The following is a 12,484-nucleotide window of genomic DNA, read 5'->3' on the forward strand; positions in this document are numbered from 1 at the left end:
GTTGTTGCTCCAACTGTGATGCGCCACTTCCTGCATTGAGTTGTTCTCATATGTTTCATCTCCAGTTGCAAAGCACCACTTTATATAATGAGTTATTGTCTAGTATTTCAGCTGCAGTAGTGATGCAGCACTTCATTTAATTAGTTGGTCTCTCATGTTTCAGCTCCGTTTGTGACGCGCCACTTCATATGATCTCGTGTTTTAGCTCCAACTGGGAGGCGCTACTTCATGTAATGAGTTGTTCTCATGTGTTTCAGCTCTGGTTGTGACGTGCTACTTCATATAATGAGTTCATCTCTATGTTTCAGCTCCAGTTGTGAGCACCACTTCATATAATGAGTTGGTCTGTAATGTTTCAGCTCCAGTTGCAAAGCACCACTTCATATAATGAGTTATTGTCTAGTATTTTAGCTCCAGTTGTGATGCTCCACTTCATTTTAGTTGGTCTCTAATGTTTCAGGTCCAGTTGTGAGCACCACTTCCATATAATGATTTGGTATCTAGTGTTTCAGCTGCAGTTGTGAGCACCACTTCATATAATGAGTTGGTCTCTAATGTTTCCGCTCCAGTTGTGATGCTCCACTTCATATTAGTTGGTCTCTAATGTTTCAGGTCCAGTTGTGAGCACCACTTCATATAATCAGTTGGTGTCTAGTGTTTCAGCTACAGTTGTGATGCTCCACTTCATATTAGTTGGTCTCTAATGTTTCAGGTCCAGTTGTGATACTCCATTTCATATTAGTTGGTCTCTAATGTTTCAGGTCCAGTTGTGATGCTCCACTTCATATTAGTTGGCCTCTAATGTTTCAGGTCCAGTTGTGAGCACCATTTCATATTAGTTGGTCTCTAATGTTTCCGCTCCAGTTGTGATGCTCCACTTCATATTAGTTGGTCTCTAATGTTTCAGGTCCAGTTGTGATGCTCCACCTCATATTAGTTGGTCTCTAATGTTTCAGGTCCAGTTGTGATGCTCCACTTCATATTAGTTGGTCTCTAATGTTTCAGGTCCAGTTGTGATGCTGTACTTCATAATAGTTGGTCTCTAATGTTTCAGCTGCAGTCTTGAGCACCACTTCATATAATGAGTTGGTCTCTAATGTTTCAGCTGCAGTTGTGATACTTCACTTCATATAATGAGTTGGTCCCAAATGTTTCAGCTCCAGTTGTGATGCTGCATTAGCTCTCAGATTCAGGTTAAAATGAACAGATACATTGACTCCACTTCATATAATGAGTTGGTCTCTAATGTTTCAGCTCCAGTTGTACGCACCACTTCATGTTATAAGTTGTTCTCTACCTTTTCAGTTCCAGTTGTGACGCGCCACTTCCTACTATAATGAGCTGATTTTTATGATTCATATCCAGTTGAGTCGCATCACATAGACGAAGCAGATTTCTTTCCACACAGAATCATTTTCTTCAATATTATAGTTTAAACTCGGCGCTATTTTAACTCCAAATAGTTTCTATAGTCACAGTGACTTTGACTGAACGTAAGCATGTCCTTCTACAATTGTAGGTTATACCTAGACAACCAAGGTGCCTGGACATGGGTTACACATTGCAACTGTCCGTGGTCACGTGGGCTCCATTCTGAGAAAGCCATGTTATGCTGGACTTTCTCTGTGAAGAATGTGGTCAGTAGATATAGGGGTGTATTTTGCTTGTCCGAATGTTCCGAGTAGTGGAGAAAGTATAACCTTCCGCATCCATGGTGAAGTGTAAGAATGAGTTGCGGGTGCTGTCCACACCCAATGATACCCCAGTTACCGTAGAAAGGCAGTTGTAGTGTCAGCTGAGGTCGTCTGGAAGTCTGATCTCTACAGCACACATAGTGATAGATATTAAAAAGCTCTCAGCTTCAGGTTCAAATGAACAGATACATTGAGTCCGTTTGGGCCACTATTTAGCACAATAGTCAATGCAAAGATTTCGTTTTATGGACCTCTGTTGTGCATACCCGTTCCGGCAATTACATTTAGTAGAGTTTTATAACGATTTGCGTATCACTACCAAAGGATCATTTCGAAAACAAAATCAAGACTAAAGTCTATACTGAAATGAACCTCCTTCAATAACGATGATTTAGTCTTTTAATGTTTTAAATCCAGTTCAGCCATGCAAAATCCTATATTAATGAGTTGGTCTTTCAATGTTTCCAAATCATTTGAGAAGAGCCACTTCCTGGGCTAATGAGCTGGTCTCTAGTGTTGTAGCTCAAGTTGTGATGCGCCTCTTCATGTTGTGAGTTGGTCTCTTATGTTTCAGCTCCAGTTGTGATGCGCAACTTCAGATGAGTCGGTCTCTTGTGTTGTTGCTCCAACTGTGATGCGCCACTTCCTGCATTGAGTTGTTCTCATATGTTTCATCTCCAGTTGCAAAGCACCACTTTATATAATGAGTTATTGTCTAGTATTTCAGCTGCAGTAGTGATGCAGCACTTCATCTAATTAGTTGGTCTCTTATGTTTCACCGCCTCCGTGGTCTAGTGGTAGAGCGTCCGCCCGGAGAGCCGAAGGTCCATTGTTCGATCCCGGGCCGCGTCATACAAAAAGACGTTAAAAGATTGTACTTGTTGTTACCCTGTCTGGCGCTCGGCATTAAGGGGCTAAAACAAGGACTGGCCGGCTCGGAGTCAGTATACTGTGACTGAGTGGGGTATTCATGTTAAACTGCGGCATGGTATCTCAGTGAGCTAGCACTATAAATCGGCATCAGTCCGGACTTGTACAAGCAGCCACACACACACATACACGTGCATGCACGTCGCTATATAAGTGCAATAATCTTGGACGCGACGTTAAACCCAATTTCACCTCACCTCACCTCTTATGTTTCAGCTCCGTTTGTGACGCACCGCTTCATATGATCTCTTGTTTTAGCTCCAACTGGGAGGCGCTACTTCATGTAATGAGTTGTTCTCATGTGTTTAAGCTCTGGTTGTGACGTGCTACTTCATATAATGAGTTCATCTCTATGTTTCAGCTCCAGTTGTGGTGCACCACTTGATATGATGAGTTGGTCTCTTATGTTTCAGCTCTGATTGAGACCCGTGAAGATCCGGGGTAGAATATGTCTTCAGCAACCAATGCTTTCCGTAAAAGGCGACTATGCTTGTCGTAAAGGGCGACTAACGGGATCGGGTGGTCAGGCTCGCTGACTTGGTTGGTGCATGTCAACGATCCCAATTGCGTGGATCGATGCTCATGATGTCAATCACTGGATTGTCTGGTCCAGACTCGATTATTTTACAGACCGCCGTCATATAGCTGGAATAGTGTTGAGTGCGGCGTTAAACAACAAACAAACAAACAAAACAGTGGAATATCTGCTTTGGACTTCATTGTGTCATTGTTTTGACATCCAGGCGAAATAAACGTTTTACTTGTTGGGGGCCGAAAGTGAGTCTGATCTTTACAGAGGCATGTATTAGGAATATTATAACAGAGAGGAAAACAAATGTAAATAGAAACAAGATTCAAAGAAAACATTTATGAATCATAGTATATTCGGCACAATTGATATCGCCTTGTTTTACAAATGCTGATCAGTCAAAGTCCTCTCTCGACAGATTCCACTGTGCACGGTAATATTTTATGTATGAAGGAAATATGTCCATAATAGCAGTAAGGCAGCCCAGTGTCTTAATCAAATTTGTGCACGTCACGCCGAAACGGCCGAGTTTGATTCCTTACATCTGGCTAATGTTTCGTATGAAGCCCATTCTTTCGCCAAGTACTGTCGGAAATGCGAGAAAACTGCTTTTTGCCTGTTAAAAAAGGATATAATTTTTCAGGCTGTTGTTATTGAAATATTGAGTATCCTCCGATCGACCTACCTATGGTTTTAAGTATTTCAGTCACAATGAGTCCTATCGACAAGTTTACAGGAGACAAATTCGAACAAAAACAGGAAGTTTAATTCATTCTAAGTCACTACCGCAGTCAGGGTGTCCAGATAATTTACCTTGGTGAATCATTCCACTGACCACATGTGGCTATCGGCAGATGGACAAAAAGCACCCACAGACCATCAGGTAAAGGTAATCGTGTCATTGTTTTGCACGCTGAAACCCGTGATATGGGGTTTATTGATGGATGTGTTCTAGTTTTCGAGGCGAGGAAATTATAGGAGGTGATGTGTTCATAGGTTGGTTGGAACTTCAGCTATTGCCCATATTAAACAACGCACGGTCATGTTGTCTAACGTACGCCAGTCAGACTTTGTTAGCCCAACCCTGTTGTGCCCATCTTTGCTGATAGTAAAGGGTTTGTGGCAAGTACAGATTCATATACGTCATCAGCGGAGATAAATGCTACCTCAAGAAATCATCTGCAGAACAACAAATACTTCTTGATTCCAAAACAGCAACCTTCCAATACTCATCCCGTTTCATAGCTTTTAACTAGTCCATCATGTTTCCACGCAAATATTATGCAGTACATATCCCTGATATTGCTACCCCGTCAACGCACATGTCAATTAAGTACAATAACAGCAATATTTTGAGACCATCCCCAACTCGGTAACATTTGCACCTGTGACATGCATGACAACACGAATATCTTCTAAGTTAATCATTATTTTACCTGTAAAAGAAAATTTTAAGGGTAATCACAGTGCCAGTTAGGACAGGCTAGATAAGGGCAATTTGCGTTATTTTGATATATGCTCTTTTTATAGTCCCATGACTCGTATTTATTAAATGAAGCAAGAAAAGCAGTTTTCTTGCATTTCCGACAGTACTTTAGTGTACACACAGAACACAAACAGTGGGGTACATAATAACAAAGACATTTATTTGATAACAGAATAATAAACATATAATATATCCATTGTAATTAAAAAGGTGTTTTGGGTACACTTGCTTCAAGTAGCCACGGCACCAGCAAATATTAACACACCGGGTACTGTGACACGCAATCAACCAAGCCACCGAGTCCGACCACCCACCGAATCAAAGTACGTCGCCTCCTACGACAAGCACAGGTTACTTGAGGCAACGCCTTCTTCGGACTCCTCGGGATCGGGTGGTCAGGCTCGCTGACTTCGTTGATGCATGTCATCGTGTCCCAATTGCGTGGATCGATGCTCATGATATCAATAACTGGATTGTCTGGTCCAGACTCGATTACAGACCGCCGTCATATAGCTGGAATATTGCCAAGTGTAGACTTTCGCGCGCCACGCAGCCGCTTTGAACAGTATTCCAGTTTTATCACGGCCTGTCAGTTTAACATGGGAGGAAAGCCCGAAGAGATGCAGGTCTTAGACGTTTACTTGTTTCTTGCTTGTTTGTTGTTTAACGCCACACTTAGCAATATTTCAGCTACATGACGGCGGTCTGTAAATAAACGAGTCTGGACCATACAATGCAGTGATTGACATCATGAGCATCGATCCACGCAATTGGGATACGGTGACATGCATTAACCAAGTCAGCGAGCCTGACCACCCGATTCCGGTTGTCGCCTCTTACGTCAAGCATCGTCGCCTTTTAGACGTTTACCACTTTGGTGCAACCCACGGGCCCGGGTATATGGTGGGTACAAAAGTAGACACACAATACTTCAGGGTTTACTTCTGCATTCTAAAAGCCGCCTTTCCGAAGTAGGCATTTTAGTAATTGTAGAAAGGAACACAATATAACCCAACACATCTGTGGAATGCTTCATGTTTTTTATTTACGTCCGCATAACAGTTGTGATTTTTCCGATATATTTTTACCACTGTATGGACGAAAAATCTGAAACAGAAATAAAAAATATGAGCAAACCAAGAGCAACAAGAATGAAATTTCAGCTATTGAAATATCTCATGACTAACACACTCTTAGTTTTTGTTATTCCTGGAACGTAGTTTCAAATAATCAACAACAACAACGAAAAGCAAACAACATATATTGGTCCACAAAACACCACACACGTATTTAAACCAGAAATGATTTTGGATACGTTTTAGCACCTACTTAATGCGTGTAAGTTTTCACTGTTTTTGAAATCGAAATTCACCTACCGCCAAGTCTATTTCCCTGCGTTTATGAGAGCCTGCAGAAGGGCTGCGTCGGAGGCACCACTGCTGCCGCTGCTGCTGCTGCCGCCGCTAGAGTATGGGACGGGGATTGGGATGGGGTAGTCCTCGGAGGAGGAAGAGGAGCCGGAGCTGCTTCCACAACAGCAGCAGCCGGAGGAGCCTGAGGAGCCGGAAGAACCGGAGGAGCCTGAGGATCCAGAGGAGCTGGAGCTCCCGCAGGAGTGACCGTAGTGGACCATCAGGACAACTGGCCGGCACAGAGGGAGAAACAATCAGAATAAACAGAGGAAAGGATTATGTACCGAGTGGGAAACCTATGGATTCTCGAACATGTTGTCTAAAGGTTTTAACATACTTCATTGACGTTACGGCTTTGTTTCGAATACTTCGAATACGCAAGTTGTTTGACGTCAAACTTTGTACCCGTGGTATATAATGTTATTATAAAACGTCAACGCCAGCAAATAGCCAGTCTCGATTACCTACCGAAACAGATTCCATTGGGCGTAAAAGGCAAAATACAATGTTTAGGGGAATATTATATGAATGGATCACTGACAATCAGTTGGGACACCACGTGTTCGCGAAAAAGGGCCCTGACACAAAGAAATAGTCGTCATATACCAAAACAAATAGTCATATATTTTCATGCAATGTTTGAACGATGGTTTGTGCTTTGAGATCGGTTTGGAACATTATGATTGACAATTAAGTTTAATGAAACTTATAATAGAGGTAGAAAAGAAATGGTCGGCAAAGAAATTAAACAAAAAAATCTTTAGCAGACACATCGAAAAGAAGAACAGTCCATCGATATTGAACATTTGGTTAGACTATTAAGTTTCCATTCAATATTTTATAGAGGTATAAAAATCGTTGCTGTAGCAGCGTCGTTAATGTCAAATATATTACAACACATGGTCAACAAAGAAAATAAACAAAACACATCTTAAGCGGACTCACCGAACAGAAGAACAGCCATGAAAGCAGGTTGTCCCATCTTGTTAATGTCGTTAATCAGACAAGGGAGGTGTGTGCACTGCTTAGACTGTCGACTGGGCTTTTTATAGGTTCGCGTCCACAGTTACACTGTCGTTGATGTTTTTACCACCTCACGCCCCCCGCTGTCAGTCCTACTGAGTTAACACTTTAAGCCGTGGCTTGCCACAACCTTTGACATCTACCTTGGGTGTACAACGTAATCAAGTGACTAGCAAATATTTTCAGAAATCGATACAGAATGAATGTATTTGTTACTTCTTTCATTAACATAGTAAATGTAATAAGGATCAATGGATACAGATAACTATTATAGGAATAACTCCATGTCCAGTGGTAGCTAAAAATGAAACAAACAAAGAAATTGTCATAAGTTGGTTATGTACGCTCGTATTTGATACGGGTATCATAGTTGTGTTTTGGACCTTGAGTTTGCAGTGTTTCAGCGATTGTTTTCAGCCTAGTAACGTTTAGATAATACTTGTAATTCTTTGATTAAAATCCACTTTTCAGTATATATCTTCTTTTGTCCGGTCTAATTTACGCTGGTACGACACAGAGATATTAAAAATTCGTTTGGATCAAAAACACCTTTCAGGACTACCAGAATGTGCAGTAAGCGATTTATGTGTTTGATGTAAACCCTGATGACAATAGTGTTTTAGGAAACAAGTAGTTTTCTTCCAACAAGTCAGGGGCCCACCAAAAGATGACAAGGTCAGTTCCTTACATAGCACAAGACAAAAACCGAGGTAATTTATATATTTTGGTTACTGTTGGGTAAACGATTTATAATATACTACAAAGCACTTGATTTGGATAATCACACATGTCATTCTATTTAAATAGACACTTGACGTATCATGAGAATCAGCTGTGTATCATGGGAACATGAACATTTCCTTATCAAAAGTGGAGTAGTATATATGGGGTGAGTGAGTGAGTTGGGTTTAACGCCGCTTTTAACAGTATTCCAGTTATATCGCGGCGTGTCAGCTTAATGTGGGAGGAAAGCCCGAAGTGATGCAGGTCCCAGACGTTTACCACTTCGGTGAAACCCAGGAGCACAGGTATGGTTCTGACAAACCTATAAACATAATCGGGGCGAACTGGGATTCGAACCCACAATCATAGGTTTCTGGCGTGCCCAAGGGACGCAACTCTGCACAGCGAATCGCGGCGCCTTAGACGACTGGGCCACCCGTGCCCCTTTTATATAGTATATATAGCACAACTGGGTACGCCGCTTTTAGCAATAGTCCAGCAATATCACGGCGGGGGACATCAGAAATGGGCTTAACACATTGTACCCATGTCGGGAATCGAACCCGGGTCTTCGGCATGACGAGCGAACGCTTTAGCTACTAGGCTACCCGACCGCCCCTTGCATCACAAGAACGATGACAAGTGTTCAGACCGTTGATTTCTTTGCAAATTATAGGTCAGCTGATTTGAAAAATTAACTGATACATATACCATAGTATTCATTGTGAAGTTTGAAGTGGCTATAACAATGTTATCTGTAATATTTCATAATAAATCAACACTCATACACTATCTAATAACAAAACTTCAAATGTACGCTTTCGTCACTTGTATTTATTTCCACAATTTATATACTACAATGATTGAAGCAGTTTCATCCAATGACGAACGCAATCCGGTTCTCAAGACGGTCGACATCTGGATCTGGCAGCACTGGACGCTGAAACACAAGGTTCTGATGCTGACACGTTGTCCAGTCTTTGAAAGGCATTTAAAAGTGATACACATAAGGAATAGAATTTATGGATGTTAACTTCCTTATTGTGAGGGACACTACGTTTCGGAGTGTATATACTTATTTCTTCATCAGATGAATTAATGCTATGAGTGAGTGAGTGAGTGAGTATGGTTTTACGCCGCTTTTAGCAATATTCCAGAAATATCACGGCGGGGGACACCAGAAATGGGCTTCACACATTGTACCCATGTCGGGAATCGAACCCGGGTCTTCGGCGTGACGAGCGAACGCTTTACCAACTAGGCTACCCGACCGCCCCAATTAATGCTATGAAACAGAACATATATATGTACCTGTAAGAACAACAAAAGTAATAAGATAACAAAGGTGGAAACTTAGCAAGGGAAGCCAGCAGATACTTGGCGCTGATAGGTGATCAGCAATGACAATTTGTCGCTTTCAATTTGTTTCGTTTCAAGCGAGATACATTAAGTATTCTTTCAGGCATTGGTGATTTGATTGTACGCGGTTTACCATCCTCCAAAGTCAATTGAAGATCGAGGGATAAAAGAAGTAGGAGGCTCACAGAGTTCAAATAGGTAACCAACAAAAAAGAAAAAATATGACCAAATTGGAGGTCTCTATTATCGTTCCGAACAGATTCCATTGGGAGTGAAAGGCTAAGAACGGTGAAAATTATTTTAAAAATTATGAATTGATCACATAAAATCAGTGATGACACCAGGTGTTCGCGAAACCACTCGCATGTCGCCATGAAATCACCAATAGCAGACTATTTTATCTTTTAATTCTTCCTTTAAACATATACCTACTGGTTTATCCGAGAGTGGTGAGGATGGTGGGGAGGAAGTTGGAGCTGCCGCTGCTGCTGGGGGGTTGGGGGGCGGGGACGGGGATAGGGATAGGGTAGGAGGATGAGGAAGTTTGGGAAGATGCCTGGGTCCCCTTACAGCAACAGCCCACACTGTACTGGCCAAACAGAGCCACTGAAATGACAAGAAAAAGGCGAGTGCAGAATCGGTATTAGCTTGAAGCGGCCGTAATATGTTCATCCGAAGTTAGGTTCCGATGACACATTCAGCATGGTTACGCATCGTAACACTTTTATTCCAATCTAGTTGGCTCTTACTCTGCTCCATAGTAGCTGCATGAATGAAGGGGATTTACAAATACGTCTCATGATCAGCTATATCACTAACAAAATCCAACTTGAATGTAAATGTCTTTGAAGAGGAAAAGTAATGACAACGAGGTTATCTTCGAAACACGTTGTCGGGGTATGATGCCACACCAACCCAGCTAAATCTGAAAGATGATCTGCTGAGAGTTATAACTGATGAATGGTCTTAATGAAAGCCGTGAAAGGCCGTAGCGTTAAGGTTGCTTTGTACAGCGTCACCCTGACATCGTTCAATAACGGCCAAATAACCAATTCCCGTCCGCTGACATCTTCCCGAGGCAAGCGTGTTCACTAGCCCGTATCAAAGCCTAGTTTCTGACTTTGATAAAAAGGCTAGTGGACGCTCTTGCCTCGGGAAGATGGTCCACTGACTACCAACCTGATCTAGAAATAAAAAAACCCAGTGAAACCACCTCATCCGTTTCATATTTATATCCATACATAAAGATTCAGAGTGACAAGAAACTATCCACGAGACTTTTTGACAAGGGGGATGATTTCAACTGTCCAATAATCAACCTTATGGCAACATTTCACAACTTGTGAGGTAAAATCGAGCTTGCGCTTTACATTAAGATCGTCATACGACTCTTGCTCAAAGTTATTTGATCAGGCTTAAAACATTCAAGGCCTTCGTAAAACTTTCAAAAGTTTGATATGGTAAACATGTGGAGGACATTCCAGATTTGACGCATCAGTTACAAAATTCCGTATTTTGACTTACACCATATGTTCTTGTGTTTTGTCAGGTGAACAGTTGTTATTGATAGGGATTTACATGTCGTCGGCTCTTATGACAAGTATGGGATGCTGGGGATCATGTCTTAAGTCGACCATTCAGCATTGAAAAAAATTAATTACATTTCCGATTTACCAAACCAGGCACCTCATAACAGCATGATTTGAACAAACTGGGATGTCGCTTTCAATGGACAAACCTGAACACTTTTATGTTTGTTTGTCTGTTTGCTGTGCAGTGATTGGCATCATGAACATCGATCCAAGCAATTGGGATACGATAACATGCATCGACCAAGTCAGCGAGCCTGACCGCCCGATCTTCTTTTGTGATAGTGATATTCATAGACACGTGCTTATGGGGTTGTCGGAATCGTCCAATGAACGCTGCTTTTAGTAGACATGTCTTATGAATATGGAAATGATGTCGCGGAATCATGTCTTTGTTTGTTTTATAGCGCAACAGTCAAACATATTAAGGCTCTACCACGCCGGCCTGTAAATAACTGTGAGTGGGCTAGAACAAAAATAATTATTATATTATAAATAAAAGCGACAAAACATTTCCCGGACTTACGTTACTAATTTCTGTTAAAAGCAAATTTCATTGCACGATTTCGACCTAAAAATGGAATTACCAAAAGTGACACCCATCACAAACACATGCAAAGGCAAGTCAATTGTTCACCTGAAAGAACGTCCCACGCCATCGGGGTTCGATTGAAGTAAACAGCCAGGGCCCCGTTCCACAAAGCGATCTTAGCGCTACGATTGTCGTACGTCAGTGTTAAAGAATGGGAGTTACGATCGACTTAGCGCTAAGATCACTTTGTGGAACGGGGCCCAGGTCACTATCCTGAGCATCAGATACATTTTAGTCGCCTCGTACGACGGTAGAGTGATGAGGACCTATTCTAAACATGGTCGACTATGCTTGTCACAAGAGGCGACTGACGGGATCGGGTGGTCAGGCTCGCTGACTTGGTTGAAGCATGTCAATGATCCCAATTGCGTGTATCGATGCTCATGATAGTAATCACTGGATTGTCTGGTCCAGACTCGATTATTTACAGACCGCCGTCATATAGCTGGAATATTGCTGAGTGCGGCGTTAAACAACAAACCAATCTAAACGTAGCCCAATTGTGGCTGAATCATAAATCAACAAATATGGTATTCTTCCTTTACCATTTAACACAGGCCTATCTACCACTGATTCACTGACAAAATGTTTAGATGTAAATATTTTAGACTGATAGCACTCACCACAAAGGACAAAAGCATAGATGAACCGTGCCATGGTTACTTCGACAGTTGTTACCAAAGAATGATGCTCCGACCTGAACCAAATATGATTTATAGTTTGTAATCATTCACGCATGCTGAGTTAAACGTGACAAGAATGAAATGATATTTTCCCTCTCCAGTCGTTTGATTAAAATAAAATCGTTTCACAAAATTAAAATCTTTAAAAAAGGTACGTGCATTATGTGATATCGAATAGCTATCATCACGTGGGGCCATTATAGGGATTAAGTATGACACAGATATGACCATGGATTTAACTCCTCTATAGCCGTGACGCCGATTGTTAGGAGTAGAATAAAAACAACACAATCCTTTACATAGCCTCGTCAGTGAGTGAGTGAGTGAGTTTGGCTTTACGCCGCTTTTAGCAATATTCTAGCAATATCACGACAGGGGACACCAGAATGGGCTTCACACATTGTACCCATGTGGGGAATTGAACCCGGGCCTTCGGCGTGAAGAGCGAACGCTTCAACCACTAG

General features: G+C 41.8%; 2 protein-coding genes across 2 annotated transcripts; both read right to left on the reverse strand.

Moving 5' to 3' along the window:
* Positions 1-5,620: 5,620 nt before the first annotated feature.
* LOC124144956 (sericin-1-like) lies at positions 5,621-7,060 on the reverse strand. The gene is made up of 3 exons (XM_046514576.2): positions 6,997-7,060; positions 6,016-6,280; positions 5,621-5,746 (listed from the first exon to the last, which is right to left on the reverse strand). The coding sequence occupies exons 1-2, from the start codon at positions 7,031-7,033 to the stop codon at positions 6,024-6,026; spliced, it is 294 nt and encodes a 97-aa protein (XP_046370532.2). The 5' UTR covers positions 7,034-7,060; the 3' UTR covers positions 5,621-5,746; positions 6,016-6,023.
* A 1,551-nt stretch (positions 7,061-8,611) lies between these two features.
* Positions 8,612-12,011, reverse strand: LOC125374357 (probable pathogenesis-related protein ARB_02861). Its single transcript, XM_048385195.1, has 3 exons — positions 11,961-12,011; positions 9,589-9,762; positions 8,612-8,737 (listed from the first exon to the last, which is right to left on the reverse strand). The coding sequence occupies exons 1-3, from the start codon at positions 11,976-11,978 to the stop codon at positions 8,672-8,674; spliced, it is 258 nt and encodes an 85-aa protein (XP_048241152.1). The 5' UTR covers positions 11,979-12,011; the 3' UTR covers positions 8,612-8,671.
* Between the last annotated feature and the right edge of the window lie 473 nt (positions 12,012-12,484).

The sequence above is a fragment of the Haliotis rufescens genome, unplaced genomic scaffold, assembly GCF_023055435.1.
Source record: "Haliotis rufescens isolate VD_foot unplaced genomic scaffold, xgHalRufe1.0.p SCAF_55, whole genome shotgun sequence".
In the NCBI taxonomy this organism is placed as follows: domain Eukaryota; kingdom Metazoa; phylum Mollusca; class Gastropoda; order Lepetellida; family Haliotidae; genus Haliotis; species Haliotis rufescens.

Bases quoted from the DNA above. Each gene is read 5' to 3' on its own strand.
- LOC124144956 (XM_046514576.2), bottom strand. From the start codon at position 7,033: ATGGGACAACCTGCTTTCATGGCTGTTCTTCTGTTCG. The intron at 6,281-6,996 runs GTGAGTCCGCTT...TGTGCCGGCCAG, and splicing joins CATGGCTGTTCTTCTGTTCG to TTGTCCTGATGGTCCACTAC.
- LOC125374357 (XM_048385195.1), bottom strand. The intron at 8,738-9,588 runs GTAGGTATATGT...CTTGTGTTTCAG, and splicing joins CACCACTCTCGGATAAACCA to CGTCCAGTGCTGCCAGATCC.